The sequence below is a fragment of the Artemia franciscana genome, chromosome 2 (assembly GCF_032884065.1).
Source record: "Artemia franciscana chromosome 2, ASM3288406v1, whole genome shotgun sequence".
Taxonomy (NCBI): domain Eukaryota; kingdom Metazoa; phylum Arthropoda; class Branchiopoda; order Anostraca; family Artemiidae; genus Artemia; species Artemia franciscana.
Window position 1 is genome coordinate 49,317,915 of NC_088864.1, and position 16,962 is coordinate 49,334,876.

The 16,962-nt window shown below is 36.1% G+C and overlaps 1 protein-coding gene across 1 annotated transcript in view; it reads right to left on the minus strand.

Moving 5' to 3' along the window:
• Window positions 1-1,564: 1,564 nt before the first annotated feature.
• The window catches only part of LOC136043099 (oxysterol-binding protein-related protein 8-like), a gene marked incomplete in the record, with an annotated part of 88,828 nt that continues 73,430 nt past the window's right edge, over window positions 1,565-16,962 (minus strand). Inside the window, 2 exon segments of the mRNA XM_065728049.1 lie at window positions 1,565-5,948; window positions 15,204-15,481. Coding sequence (XP_065584121.1) covers window positions 5,759-5,948; window positions 15,204-15,481 — 468 coding nt within the window.

Below are 16,962 nucleotides of genomic sequence, written 5' to 3' on the forward strand. Positions count from 1 at the left end.
ATGCATCTACAGTGTAGTGTCATACACGTTAACCCGAAACCTTCCAAGCACACAGCAACCACTCACCTTCATCAGATATTCTTTTGCTTTTGTTGAAAACAGCACCTTGTTATTTCTGGCAAAACAGAGTCAGAGGTTCCTCAGAATTTATTAGATTTGCTTAAGAGGGTATTGCTATAGTTTGATGCCAAGTACCTTACTCTTAATGTTGCTAAATCAAATTTTTTATTTCTCGCACATATCAAACGCTTGTCCTCAAATATGTGAAATCTAGTTATATTCGGCAAGACATTCAATTGTACATCTGAATACTGTCTAGTCAGATTTTTAGATTCTTCTTGTCGAAAATGAATTTCTAATAACCGTTTCGATTTGATCAAAACATAAGTGTACAGGAGTTTGGGTTTTTAAGGAAGCTCAAGCATTTCCTTCTCGAATCGATTTTAAGAATCCTATGCCATTGTTGAATTGAGCCTCATATAGCCTATTGCCTGTTTTTATGGGTGTCAATTTTTTCGTTTTTCCTGATTCCAATTCCAAAAATTTACGATAAAGCAAGTAATTTTACTATGGAAAAAATACTTCTGTGACTAGCCCATTACTTGATCTTCATTCCCATTACAGTGTCTCATGTAACTTTCGATTTTCATCAGTTTCAATGTGATATTTTAAGGCTTTTGAATTTACTCAAAAATTATGCTCGTTTTAAGTTTTAAACTCACTTCGCTTTTATCAAAAATCGCTTTAGCACGATTGGTTTTGGGTAAGGAATAACTTAGTCAACAGGTTGAAGGCATGAAAAACAGGACCCTAAAAAGCCTTCTTTTGTTTACATTGAGCCCATCTCTTCCTAAGAATATTCGCTAATGTATACTCTTTTGCGCGGGTCGAGGAAAAACTGCCCCACCTCCACACAAATTTGATGCCACCTCGACCTCTCCCCCCCCAACAAAACCCAAATTTAAAAATCGATCCATAGCAATGGAACAAAACAGGGGTTGACTTAGAAAAATATAACTTCGGAGATACTCACTTTGGGTGAGAAAAGATCCCCATCTTCCCTTTAACCAAGTTTTTTTATCCTCTGCACGCGTAAAATAGTTTAATACTTTTTTTCTCGACAAACACAACTCTTTCCAAGAAACCCCATGATTAGGAGTCCAACCCTCCACCCCGTAAATTACTCGACCCTGTGCTCTGCACGATGGAGCAGTGTAGAATCTACCATTTCAACTAACTATGCCTTATATTTGGTTTACACTTTTGGTGTATTAATGCATACAAATAAAAGGGTTTTCTCACCAACATTACCGATTATAGTAAACACTTTTATATATTAAATAAAATAGTACATAATATTTAGAGAAAACAGAAGCTTAGAATTTTGTCCTATGTGTATAAAATCTGCAAGCTGAATATTCTGTTGTTTTTTTTTTCTCTCTATTTGCCAAAGGAATAAACTGTCGTTCAAGTTTTTTTTTTTACTTGTAACCACCTTCGCCTAGAGCTGTAATAAAAGAAAGGGCATTCCTATTCACTAGGGGTAGTTGAACAAAAATAGAAATATTCAATATTTCGTATAATTAAAACAATAAATAAAAAGATACAATATCAGTTAAAACTCAGCTACAAGCAATGTTACGATGTGCTTAATAAATATGTCTTGGTGGCATTTAAATACTCAATTAAAATATAATCATACTTTGGAATTGACAGTGGATTTAAAGAAGTAAACCGACAAATAATTTAGCTTACAAGATAATTTTTAATGAAAATGCTTGTATCCTCTTCAAACGGCTATTATACACTTCCAAAAGTAATTATGACAAAATATACACACAAACTGACAGTAGAGCTTTTTGGAGGGGGGGGGGTCCTCTTCAATAGTCTTCCAGGAATAACCAGGCCTACGTCAAAAATCACTGTTTTTGAGAATTTTACAACGAGGGTTGTCCAGAGAGTGTGCTTCATAGGAATAAACAGATCAAGTGAAGGAAAAATTCTTTTTTTCTCTCTCTGAAGCAGCAATTCTACATAGCAGCAGTTCATATTGGAATTTTTTTGCGCAACGGTACACCAAAAATTTTGATACCCTCTTCAAAAAACTTTGGAATCTGAGACGTCAACTAATTTCCTTTGGTTTTGATGCGAGGGGTTGGGGAATTCCCCCCCCCCAATTTTTTGGGAATTCCCAACCTCGCATTTGATGCGAGGTTGGGGAATGGTAACCTTTTCGTTTCTCAAGGTCTCCTAATTCAGCACATTTTAGGATAAGAAAGTGAGACCATTATTCCGCTTCTCGTTCGTACACAAGAGAAATTAGTGGAGTCAGGTCACATAAGTTCTTCCAGCAAACTAAGAAACTGTTTGCAGAAATTGTCAGAAAGAAAGCTAACAGCAGACATTTTTAGAGAGGAGAGAATGGGTTTGGGTACTAGATATATCCTGAGGAAGGGGGCTCTCAAATAGAGAGGTGTGGCAGCCCTAAATGACACATATTCCTGGAGAGAACTCAACGTAGGACCAATTGTTGAAATCTCAGGAGGCAACATTTTACGAAAGAGTATCAACAAGCTAGCACGCATTCGCCATAACCGTCTCAATTTCATTGGAGATTTGAATGAGAAATTAGAGTTTAAGAACTTTGCTTTTATATGGAAATAACTGCAAATATTTTATTTAATAGTTTTTTTTATTCAAAACATAAGTAAATTCCTGGGTTGTCAATGTATTTATGGTATCCTATGAGTCTACGGTATTTATCATTTTACTTTATGTAGGCAAAACGTAGTTTTACGTTTGCTTCACCTGAGCTGGCTAGAAAGAGTCAGTCGTTTGGTGTCTATAAAAGGATTGTAAAAATATTTTTGATCTCTGGTGGATTAATCGAATTTTGTTTCTTTTTTCTTTAACAGCCATTTGCAGTCGATTTTCTCTGGTTCAAGTTGGAACCGTATCATTTTTTGTTTATTTGACACGGCACTTTCTACTTTGGCTTTCGGTGAGTTTTCAATGGTGGGCGGCTGATTAGTAGCTTTATTTTTAGTGTGAACGAATTTCATATTTCGTCTTTTTAACTTTTGTCTCTGATTGTCTTTTCTTTTTTTTTCGTTCTTCCTCCCTTTATTCCAGTCATAATGTCTTGTGAAGGAGGGGGGGGGGGTTATTTGATGTTTAATGCTGAATGTTTGACATTTTGTTGTATTAAGATTATTCTTAATAATGGAGTACCAGAAATTCCTTTCTTTGAACGAAAATCAAATGAGAACAAAACAGGAGGAAAATGGAACGTTTGAAAACATTGCTGAACTACTTTAATTTCTGCTCCCTTTAACAAACAAACCTGAACTGACCGTTTTGGTACAAAACTACATTAGAGATAGATAACATATATGTCGCACCATATGCCGCAAATAATTACTCTGAAGTTATCCATCTTAAATTGCCTGCACAGGCTGGGGCATGTCTCAGGAAGTAGAGCATCAGCCCAAAAGAAATACCCAGATACGATCTTAAACGTGTGGCAGTGCCGATCTCCTTTAATTTCTGCAGAAACCCATAAGATCTTGGCAAGGAATCCGATTCGAGTTCATCATTTAATAGAAGATGAGCGGAAAGTAAGAATAAATCAAATTGACAGGAAAACATGGATTGCTTTCCTGTCTGTTTTTTGATGGACAGAAGATCAGTGTTGATTGGTGAACAAATTCTATCAAAAATAACTAAATGAGAATACGGAGTATACGGAAAAAATGATCTTCTGGGGCAACAGGTCTATATAAATAGACCTACATAGAGAGACAGAGGAGGTACTGCTACTAAATAACAATACCGCCACTGTAAAACGCTGCACAAAATAACGCAGTATAAACTAAGAAAAAAAGGAATATTTTGGACCCTGGAATTTATACAGGAATATACATTTAGACCAAGTGAAATAATGATTATGATAATAATAATAATAATAATAAAACAACTGTCAGTCGTGTAAGCCAAAAAGTCAATAGGGAAAGAGGAAGGACATCGCTCTTACTTAAGGGTGTTCAGTTAAAGTAATAAAATCATGTTTTAGCTTTCGTTTCCATATCCAAAACAGCTACAACTGTGAATCATGTTTTTTTCTTTGGCCCAACAGACGAGCCAATCACATTTTACCAGCGTGGTCTACCGGACAAATAATTAGTGACCAGACGCAGCCCCAACAAAGCCATCAAATTATCCTATCCAGTATGTGTCTTCTGTCATAATTAAATTGGGCTTTGTACAAAAGATACTATGCCACGACAACAATTTCAATGACTGAATGAACAAATAAATAGATATAACGGTGAAAAGACAAAACCTTAAACGATTAAGGGTAAATATCAAAAAGCCAAGATAAAAGTGAATAAAAATACATGGCAATAACTCAAGAAATTACTAAGAGCATAGAAAAACTCTAACAAAACTATGGATGGAAATTAACGTCGAGTTCCTTCTTGATCCCAGCCAATTTCTTACCTGGATCGATCCTTTAGAATATAGGTGAGAGAAGCTAGCTTTAGCTCAAATCACTTTGCATATTTTTTAACAGAAAAATCAGAGTCGATCTATTATCTGATTAACAGCTAGCTATCCAATTATCAAATCATTAAACATCAAGTATATGAAAAGTGCAAATAGTTCGTTCCTTTAATAAAACGTGACTTAAAAAAAAAAAAAACTACAAAAACTGTCATCCAGCGGACAAGAATAATATAAAAATTACAAGATCCAATTGGATTTCTGAAAATCTTTTATAGGTATTAAGAAAAACTTTTGATAAAATAAACATTCAAAGACGTCATGAATTAACAGCAATCTGCAGCAACTCTTAGTGCGCTGCAGTAATTATCATTATTACTTTTGTTTGTCACCAAATTGTACCATTACGGAAAAGAGATCATGGGTATAACCAAGGTGTGAGCACTAGCTTACCCGTCATGCATTTCTGCGATCTCAAAAGAAAGGAAATTAAAAAAAAATTGCCCCGCATAAAATTCTCCTCCGCAAAAATTCCCCCTGCTTTAATAAGGATCGTATTTTAATTTTAAATGCATTTGAAAAATTCCTCCCAAAAACAATTCTTCCCTCGGAAAATTCCAGCCCCAAGAAAAATTCCTCTATGGTCCCCCGGGAAAAACTCCCTACTCAAAAACTTCTCCTCCGTAGGAAGTGCCCCGCCATAGAAATCCTCCCACCCGCAGAAAATTTTCCCCGGGAAACTTCTCCCCAAGGAAAATTTCTCCCAAAAATTAATCCACTCCAAAATTTTCCCCACATATAAAATAACGATCGTATTTTTAAATTTAAAAGTTTAAGTTTATTAACTTACCCATCTGGCGTTGTGGGAAAATGAATATCCATTAAATATGAATAATTGCGAAATTAACTTGCAAATGAATACATTTGAGCGAAAGGAACTGTGAGGAATTTGTTATTAGGGGTCTCTAATTTCAAACAGCACGAAAAGTATTAAAAGGACCTTGAAAAGAAGGAAGGGTGGGAGGGGGCTTTATGCCTAAAACCGTCACAAGAATGTTCTCAACCAGCTCCTTTCAGATCAAACCTGGTTCCGCCTATGGATTAGCTAAAAAAAAAAAAAAAAAAGGTTATGGGTTACTTATGATGTGCAGAACCGCTAGGTGGACTACTTGTATCTTTGGCATGGGAAACTACAGCGTTGTCAAGATAAAAATTCCACAGTCTTGTTAAGTTTGTCTATGACAACAACACTACTTCACTGTAACTTCGATAACAGGGACCACATCATGAAAGCTTGGGCTATACCAACAACCAAGATTAATAGAAGTAGCTCGGATCGTGATGAAGGTCGTTCTCTTTTAGTATCCAGAGTGCGTACGAGCTGTTTCAAAGTTGATTCGTTAGATTTGATAGTACCTTCCATCCGCATCAAATCATCCCGCAACCTGCATAAAAGAAGAGGATAAAAAGTAGATCACTCATAAAATAATGAGCATTGATTACTGGTTACTACGTTTCAACCTATTTCTCCCCTTTGTAACTTCCTGGACCATTAATGAATTTATTCGAATCAATGGTATTTCTCAACTTTAAGTAAACTCCCGCAACCATTCATAAATATCCACCCATTGAAGTGCATTTGCACATGCGCTTTAGTCTTTTTGCAGCATGGTTGAATGACCGGACGGACGGAAAAAAAACCAGCAAAACACCAGAAAGTTTAAAGGGAATCCTATGATAGTCTTAGCTTATGGGTTATCTGAGCCACTACTAGCGGCTAAGGAGCGTCGGGTTCACTTTTTGCGTAAGATGGATAAGTCGAATACCCTCCGCCCTGTTATGTACCCGTAGATTATTTGTTTATTAGTATCTGTATCCTCCTTGCATTATCTTTTATGTTATGTTATTCGAAATAGTATGTTTTCTATGTGTGTGTTCTTTTTTCTTATTTAGCTTTTTATTTTTTTTTACTTTTTTTTAATCCTTTTATGAACCCGTGTGTGTTTTTTTGGGTAATAAGACATTGATTGATTGATGAAGAAAAAACTAAAATCATTAGTTTCCTAAAGATCCCAGGCCTGCAACCAACAAGAATATCGAAGCTTGTTACACAAAAAAGTAAAATGTATTCCCATAGTATTTATGTTGAAATTTTTAATATTATAAAAACATAAAAAACTGAATTGTTGAATAGCTATTAGGGTTTAAAGCAGTGTTTCCCAACCGATTTTGGACCAAGTCCCACCTAGGAATTTCAGACATCCTGATACCCCCCGTGATACTTAGACTTGTTATTGAAATTTTTACATGGATTCCCCTGAAGGAACCTTAAAGGCTATTAACTTGGTATTTTCGGGTCGTACACTATGCATATTTTATGCTAATACCAAATATTGTCTGTATAAAAACAACTTCTATATAATGCATGACTTTATTGCAAAACTACCATGTATATTTTTGCTCTTTAAATGCATACGATTGTGATCCCATTCTCATGAAAAATGTTTTTTTTTCCAAAATTAAAGCTACAAAGTATAGTCAGTCAAAGAGTGCATGTCCTGCCCATGACCCACCAAAATATTGCAATACCCCACAGGTGGGGCCTGCACCCCACGTTGGGAAACACGGGTCTAAAGTGATAACTTCATTTTAGGATCTGTTCATGTGCACCACAAATTAATCAATTCAAACAAAGAAATAGATCAAAAGACGAGAAAGCTTGGAGAAGGTAAGAAGTTGAACAAGGAAGGTGAAAAACAGGGTATTTGTTGATTAGCCTTGCTCATACTGGTTTATAGAGGATATTTTTTTCTTATGGTACATATTTTCCTCCTTTTTACTTGCCTCTCCCATTCGCTTCTCGTAAAATCGTTAATAAATATTATTAAAGAAGCCTGTTAAAAAAAAGTTTAATAACCCTACCTAATAGAAATATTTAAATGTCGAAATAGCCTTTTATCTAAGGTTGCAACAGGACATTTCTTAATCAAAATGAGGGGCTTAAAACCAAGAGTTCAACTCAACTTCTCACTCACCTAACTTGCTAAAAATTGGTAATACAAAAAAGTCGGAGCACGGACCCTTAAGATTTTACTCGAATTTCAAGTTTCACAATTTTTTCCAGTTTCTAAGGATTTTCTTAAGATACATGTTTTTTGGTTTCGACAAATTTCGCTCTCTCAAATAAGAACATACCTGAAATAAATCCATGCATTAACATGTCTAACAAATGCAGTGCTCTCCTATCAATAACTTCCAAATAGACATATTTTTGAAGTAAATATTTTCTTCTTAATGAGGCACTATTTTTTCGGAACAAAGCAGCTAGAAACTACTTTTACTGCCTTAGTTTTCTCCCTTTTTTCTTTTTATTCCATTACAGCCTTTAGAAGTATTTTTTATCGTTTTCACGCTTATTCTAAATTAGTTTATTACTAATTTATAACTGTATATATTAGAATTGTCTGTATTTAGAAAGCAATTATCGAATTAAATGATTGCTAAACAGAAGAAAGAAGCATATATAATAATTTGTAACTGAAGCAGAAAACTATAATTAAAAATATGCAACTGAAGCTGCTGTATGCATATCTTAACCATTAGTCAGTGTGTATTTACATATTTACTATTTTTAATTACCCCACGTAAAGGCATAAGATTCAACGTTGTCCATCTTGTGTTAAATTAAAACCATTTCATTCGCATGCCCCCCCCCCCCCACACATCATGGATGTAAAAATGAAGATGCCTTACCATAGAGAAAGCCCTATTTTTTATATCTACGTAGATAAGGGGTTTTACAGGGGATAAAGTTCACTCTAGGATATCCCACTAGGGATTCCATTTCTAGAATTTTCCTCAGTAAATAAATGGCAATTATGGGAATACAGACCTAGGACTTTCGAAGGGAACACTAATTTCCTCAATAGATATCAGAGCGTTTTTATATGACGGAATCTCTGCAAAACTTCTGGAAAAGTAAACTCCAAGAAATTTTGGGGGGATCTCTCCAACCTTTCCCGCCTGCAAACATAATCATTAACCTATAATAAATTTCTTCACAAGAAAAAAACACTTTGGTAAAAAAACAAACTGAAAATTTAAGAAAAGCTTATCTCAGATTGGAATTCAATATTTTTCAGCCTCTTTTTCGTTATGTGTATGCCAATATTTAAAATATATTTATTTTCTTCGTCTAGTATAAAACTTAAATTTTTGATATTTAAACCATTTGGTACTTAGACTATTTGGTAAAAAAAAACTAAGATATTTAAACTATTTGGTACTTAGACTATTTGGTATGAAAAACTACGGTATAAAATTTTTTTTTTAAATAAAACTTTTAAAATCAAATACTAGATTATAAATCTAAACCTTAAATATTAGGTATGTGTACAACGAAAATGCTATAGGGATCTTTAGCAGTGGTATACGCATAACGAAAAAGATCCTTTTATCATTTATATATGTTACTGTGAATGTTCGAAATCCGGTTCATGTCGACATTCACCGGTGAATGTCCAAAAATCCCTTTTCTCTGCTTGGATTCAATTAGCTTAGCGAATCAGCTTTTTCAGTCTTGTGTAAGCTTTGATGATAAAAGTTAAAGTTAGGTTGTATTAAATTAGGTTATAAATCTCAGAAATTGGTTAAAAACCTAACCTTTCACCATCAAACCTTGCATAAAGCTGAAAAAGCTGACTGGCGACAGTCAGTCGCCAAGGAGAAAAAAGGAGAAAAGGAGAAAAAATCCAAGGAGAAAAAAGGTAGAGCAGACATTCACCAGTGAATGTCAACATTCACCATTTTTGGAGATTCATGGTAACATATACATAACAGCAGATTCTAGATATTTTTACTGAAACAAAAATGTTTGTTGAAGACGCTGACAATCCTTTGGGATACAATTTTCACTAACCAGCTTTCCGAGATCTTAGTCTAATATTTTTAGTCTAATATTTGATTTTAAAAGTTTTATTTACCAATTATTTTTTATACCATAATTTCATATCGTTTATCGTTTGGCATTTGACCTGTGAGCATCGATAAAATTTTGAATCAGGATTAAAGTTTGGAATAAATTACGTTTGAAATACAGTGACGGTCAGTGATTATTGAAGTTTCGCAATAAGTGAAATATATACGCAATAAGGAAGGCTTGGATTGTTGGATGATTTGTTGGATGTCGGAGTACGGTGGGAAATAAGCCAGGCAGGTCCCATCGGGCCACTGACCACAAAGTGATTGCCACTGCTTGCGTGGGCCTGTCCCTATTTGAGATAAGTAAATTTCAATTAATTTTAAATAACGAAAATGTCTGGTCAACACGAAGCAAATCTGGATATTTTAGAGCGTCTGAAAAATATTGAAAACCAGCTTGGGGGCCTTTCTAAGCTCGCGTCGATAGCGGAAGAACTGCAAACCATATCCTCCCAAATAAAGAAAAATGAGGCGTCGCAATCGAAAACCACGGAGGACATCCAGAAAATAAAAGAAAAGATAGACGAATCGCAGAGGCGCGGAGAGTGGTTAGAAAAAGAAGCAAAACAGTCAAACCTGATTTTTTATAATTTTAAACCCCTAAACCCACCTAGGGGATCACTTGCGGAGGAAATCAGTGAGGTCATTTCCGGCTGTTTGCCAAAGATTGAGATCAGGAGATGGGACATAAATGACGCATTCCGCTTGAACACTAAAAAACAAGGAGAAATCCGTCCAGTTTTAGTGAAGTTCACAACCAAATATTTGCGAGATTTGATTTTGCGAAACTCAGTTCGCTTCCAGAGTTGCGGTATCTCCCTAGCTCCGGATTATACACGGGCCGAGAGAATTGCTCGCAACGCTCTGAAACTACTTTTGCAGAAAGCAATCAAAGAGGACCGTGAGGTGAAATTCAGGGGCCCTCGTTTATTTGTAGACGGTGAATTGTTCACGTATGAACATGAATCAGGGAAAATTAGAACTAATGGAAGAAATAAAGCAAAAGAACTAGCGCGATCTCAAGTGCAAGAGTACACTGGATCAAACGCGGAAATGGAAAGCGAAGGTGGGGATCAAATGTCAGAGGTAAACTCGGATATTCGTAGCGGTAGTCTCACACACGACCAGGCTATTAGCCAGGCAGACGGTAAAAAACCCGGAGTGAGCGGAGCCACGAGTAAACGAGGTTTAGAAGAGATAATCAGCCCCGAAGATCGTCACAGGCAGGATCGTCGGATCGTAACTCGTGACCCACCAAATCGAGGCCTTGGTCGAGAACCCCCACGCCGCTCACTCAGAAATAGACGAAGGAGCCCTTTCAATTTCGAGGAATAGGAAGTAGGCCGTATACAACAAATTCAGTTTATGACATGGAACGTCCAAGGCCTAATGAATAAAAAACAACAGTGTCTAAATGAGTCTTTACTGAAGTGTGATGTAACATGTTTAATTGAGACATGGACCCCGCCTTCGGAGGATCTGTCGGCTAAAGATTACACAGTTTTCCGTGCTGACCGGCAAATTTCCCGTAATGCACGTTTTTACGGCGGAGTCGCGGTTTTTGTGAAAAAGCAGAGTTTCGAAGTTTGTCATAGAATAAAAAGTAAATATGAGAACATTATTTGGTTAAACCTTAAGTGTCATGATGGATCAAAGATTATCCTGGGTTGCATATATGTTGCTCCACAGAATAGTAGTTATATGAAAGAAGATACGTGAACTTTGATTGAAAATGAGTTGGAATATTTACAGAGAAAATATAGTGAAGAGTTTTTTGTTTTGATGGGTGATTTTAATGCTTATACGTCAGAAGAACCAGAAATTCCCCTTGTTTCTCTTTCAGGAAATGATTTGATGGCACTGAGGATTCCAGAGAACTAGAAAATTCCAAGGAGGAGCCAAGATGTGAAAAGAAAAGTTAACCAATGGGGAAGGAGGTTGTTGGGCATTTGCAGAGAATTTGGTCTAGTCATTGGAAATGGAAGGTTTGGAAATGATGCGGGACGCGGTGAGTTTACTTGCATTTCCGGAACGAATTTTAGTGTCATTGATTATGTTTTGGTGGACAGTAGGCTCGCACCTATTTCCCTAAACCTTGAGGTAGTGCATTTTGCTGGTTCTGACCATTTTCCATTAATTTTTTATTATCAGTTGACAAATATTAGTAAAAATCAGCGGAAAAGAGAAAAACTAAAGTATCAGACATTTGGGATAGGAAATAGTAGCAATGGCTTGATAAAATCAAGAATACAATGTGAGTGGGTGGAGAAAGATGTAACCCGAATAAAAGATTATTTTTGCTCGGAGCCGATGGTTCAACAGTTGAATGCCCTAGCATGTGAGATTGAGGAAAATACGGGTGATGTAAATGAAGTTTCTTCAAAATTTGCCGAGCTGATACGGAGTCCTTTACTTGAAAAAATGAAAAAAAGGGGAAACAAAAAAGCACGTTCTTCGACAGTGAATGTGAACGGAAAAAAGAAGAATTAAATCACATGCTAGAATATGTTAAAAAATCCAAAAAGGAAACTGAGAAACTGGAATTGCTCCGACAGTATAGAAGTAAAAGAAAAGAATATAAACTAATGATAAAAATGAAGAAACTAGAGTTTCGATGGCGGGAACAAAATGAACTTGCGCATTTCTATAAGACAAATGATTTCCGGGAATTCTGGAAAAGAGTTTCATCAAAAAAATGACTGCTCCCAAATGTATTCCGCAGGAAGACGAGTGGCCCCCCTTCTTTGAGAAACTAGAAGCAGGTACAGCATCTGGCACACAACAGCCCCCACCCGATTTCGAAAAACTGGCAGAAGAAGTCGGGACCCCCTCTTGTGACCACACTGAATACCCCCTACTGGAAGAAGATTGTCACCTTTGCCACCAAATCCAGCAGGAAGAAGTAGAAGATGCCATAAAACAAACTAGAGGTGGGTCTGCGCCAGGACCAGATAGAATTCCAGCAAAGGCTTTGAATGTACTACAAGTAGTTTTATTACCTCTGCTTCTGGGGTTGTATAACTTGGTTATGAAAGAAAAAAAGTGGCCTGATCCTTGGAAGATATCTGTAGTTATCCCCCTATTTAAGAAAGGTGATGCAAGTTTGTGCGAGACTTACCGACCAATCAGCTTTTGAAACTGTCTTGGAAAAATTTTGGACAAAATCTTAAACAAAAGGCTGGAATTATGGCTGGATGAGAGGCAAATTCTGGGAGAAGAGCAAGCCGGTTTTCGTAAAGGATACTCACCATCTGATCGAATGTTTGTTCTAAATGCGTTGATTAGTAAGTATTGCAAGGGAAACGGAAAGTTGTACGTGGCTTTTCTTGATTTAAGTAGAGCATTTGACAATGTTGACCGTATAATTCTGTTTAGAATGCTTTTAGGAACAGGAATTCCGTCACCGTTTTTAAGGGTTCTTCTCTCGATTGTTTGACCAGAAATGTGGTAAAGATAGCAGGAAGCGGTATATCTAGAGTTTTTTTTTCAATGTAAAAGGTGTAAAACAGGGTAGTACCCTATCACCGAAACTTTTTGCTATTTTTATAAATGATCTTGCCGAATACCTTGAAAAAAGGTAGGCGCCAGTTGTACACCTTGGAAATAAAGTATTATCATTACTATTATTTGCCGATGATATTGCCTTGTTCACCAGATCCAATTCGGAGCTACAAACTCTGTTAGATTTAACACCTGAATATTTAGAGGAAAAGAAACTGGAAATTAACACAAAAAAGACAGAGGTGATGATTTTTTGCCGTAGACAATCAACAGGAAATAAAGATGAAGAAAGTTTTAATTTGAATGGTGAAGCTGTGAAGGTTGTGTCTCAAGCAATATATTTAGGATTCCATCTAACATCGAACGGAAGATGGAGCAATCATATTTCGAAGATGGCAAATCGAGGAAAAGCAGCAATGGCAACGCTGTTCATCAACAGTAATTTGACGGGAATAGGTGACTTAAAGATGCACAAAAACGTGTTCAACTCAAAAATAAGGCCAATCCTCCACTATGGAGGGGAAGTATGGGGCCTAGAAGTGGCAAATTCACTAGAAACTCTACAGCTACAATATTATAAACGAATGCTAGGTCTGCACGCCACAACTCACATACTTTTCATCAAGGGAGATTTAGGACTTTTCTCCATGAGAAAACATAGACAGATCCAATTAATTAAGTTTTGGCTGAAAATACTGCAATGTCCCTCCTCAAGACTCATCAGAGCAGCGTATGATGAATTACTTACCCTGGGACAAAAATCGTCATGGCCCTTCCATGTCAAAAAACTACTGGACAGCACAGGTTCTATCGTATGCATGGAATGGAGGAGAGGGTCCAATCTCAGATCAAAAAGCCTTTCTGTCAGAGATCCAAACAAGGCTGGAAGACCGAGAAATTCAGAAATGGTGGAATGACCTTAGCCAGTCGGAAAGCTTAAGTTCTTACTATAAGGTGAAAGAAAATTATGGTGAAGAGCTATATTTTAAATTAGGGATTCCAAAAGAATCCCTGAGGTCTTGGATGCAGGTGCGAGCAAACTGTCTCCCTCTTCACAGTATTTGGAAAAATAGGTGTCACCCGGAAATGCGGTATACTTGCCCAATTTGCGGCGATCTTGATGGGCTAGACCATTTTATTTTCAGGTGTCAGGGGCTAAATGAGCTAAGAGGGAGCTTTCTTGGGATGGGTGGTCGTGAGCCCCTTCTTGGAACTTTGAAGTCGACGTCGAAAATAAATATAGTAGCAGTGGCAAATTTTGTCCGGAAGGGTCTTGTTTATTCGAAAGTCGATTGTTACATAATTTAGTTTGTTTGTTGTTATATATGTATGTATACGGCCTGAAAAATGGCTTTAAATACAGTCATTCATATACCAAATACTTTTTCATACCATAGTTTTATATACCAAATAGTTTAAATATCTTGGTTTTTATATCAAATAGTCCAAGTTCAAAAAGTCTAAACCAGGGTTTTTAAGTTTCCTCCAATTAATGATTGAAAAGGTACACTTTCCCCTTTAATCCTAACTTTAGTTTTCATCTTCTTCTTTTTTCTTCTTCCTCTTCTTCATTTACCCCGTTAATCCTAACTTTAGTTTTCCTCTTCTTCTTTTTTTTACTTTGATAGCTGCAAAGAACTATTCCCATAAAACCACCATTCGCTGATGAAGAGCCAGGCTTTGGAAAGAGGTTTAATACCACTCACATAAGAGGAAATGAGGTGAAATGCTGCAATTTCTAACCCCCCTCCCTGCTCCATATTTTCATTAAATCTTGTTTAATGATTTGTTGTGTTTTAGATAATTATTATCTAAACGTTTCAACTGTAATAAAAATACTCGTTGAACATGTTGACAATTTTTTCGCTAACCAACAAGGGTTGCTTTCCTATGATTAATGATTGAAAAAACGTACCTTTTTTCTCTTTTTAATTATAGTTTTCATCTTCTTCCTTTTTTTCTTTTTATTCATTCCTTTTACTTTTCGAAGCATTAGAATATCCCCACAAGACCGATGATCACTAATGATGGAGCAGAATTGCTCCTGTTCCATCATGGAACAGGGGTTTAATACCACCCATCTAGGAGGAAATGAAAAAAACTGCAGTAGTTTATACCCCCCCCCCCATTGCTTCATTTTTTTCACTCAATTTTATCTAATTATTTTTTTGTGTTTTAGATTATTACTACCACATAGCTCAAAATAGCCCTTTACTTACACATCAAGTTGCTCCTTGAGATTTCCATTCATCACAGGTATTTTTGAACTCGTAATTATGCTTTCATGACCCAATCCCTCATTTTGGACAGGAATTTTCAGCTGGCGTGTCGATCCTGTCCTATCAACTACACTAGAAGAGCCAGAGCGAACAACTGGAGTTCGATGCTTAGTCCGAGTACAGATAACAAACTCCTTTTCATACTGGTATAAATCATTCCTAGGATCCCATGGGCGGACGTCTGAGTGCTTATAGAACCACTGCTCAGTTTCCGGATCCTACAAAATAATGGATATATCAAATTACACTGTAAATCCTTTCACAACTTAAGACTTTATATTACATAATGAAACCTTAAGGAGCAAATTTAGTCCGTAAGTAGGCAGCAGGGGCGTACCCAGAGGGCGAAGAGGGTACTGGGTTTGACCCCCCCCTCCCATAAAAAAATATATGTCTCCAAGGACTCTACTGAAGACAGCTTTGATTTTGAGCAATATGTTTTCTATCTGTCCTTACAGCAATAAAAAAATATCACACAACTAAATTTACATTTTTCAAAGTACAAAAAAATATATCAAAAATTTGTTTATATGCATTTTTGTAGCGTTTTTTACGAGCAGGGCAACATTCCGAGGGAGGATTCAACATCCCCTTCCTAGATACGACCCTTGAAGAGAGGACTTGTTTAAATTGTATAATTGACGTAGCGTAACTAAACCATTTAGCACAGAAAATATGGACGTAGTGTATATCCTTAAAAGAAACAGCACAGCAAAGAAATACAAAATACGAACTTCAGGTTTAATTATACTGCACCTAGCATCTAGTAAGGGAAAGCAAATGATTTTTGGTTATGCTTGGAATAGCGTCTGAGCATAGAGAACGTAGCTAGATTCAAGTTTGAAATTGGCCCGACTGGTTTATAATTCATAGACCTTTTTCTTTGGGGGAGGGGGGTATTAATCCTTACTAATAAATATCTAATTATGAAGGTTTAAATGGTTTTAAAAAATGTACTTATCTTGTGTACTTATTGTTTCTAGTAGAGCGCAAACGACACTCAAGCATTTCGGAGGGTTTGAGACGGGGTAGCACCACTCTTGTTTACAGTACCTCTTACCTGTAAACCTTCATTAGTTGTGTGATATTATTTTGTTGCTGTTATGACAAACAGAAAACACATTACTCAAAATGAAAATTACGACAATCTAGCCTTTAGAGGGTTGGCGGGGGGAGGGAGCTTAGCCTTAATAATTTCTATTCTTTTCAAGTTTGAGTTGATTATTCATTTAATTTTCTGTTCGAATTAGGATTCATCTATACATCCCTAGGAGTAACTTTTACCTTTTGTTTGATGCAATTATTCATTTTAATTTCTTTTTGTGTTGGGTTTCATTGATAAATTCTTAGTAATTTCTGTTTGTTTTAACTTTTCTTTTACTTTTCTTTGAAAGCTATTTGGAAATTGTTTTTATTAGGCTCGTTCTTTAATTGACAGAACTTTATTTTTGGTATGTTGACAAAATTGTATAATATTTTTCAGCTTTTCTACTTAAGATCTAAAATTTTGAGAAGAAATTAAACTTTTGGGGAAAATACGAACATTCAGTCAAAATATTCAATCAACCATAATTTTGGGCAATACTGTTTTAATTACATTTTCTAAACTAAAATTTGGGGTACTTATATGCTATTTTGATAATCTAGATACAAAGAATGCCTTTTATTTTATGTCCGGCCCTTCTCCGAAGTCAAAATT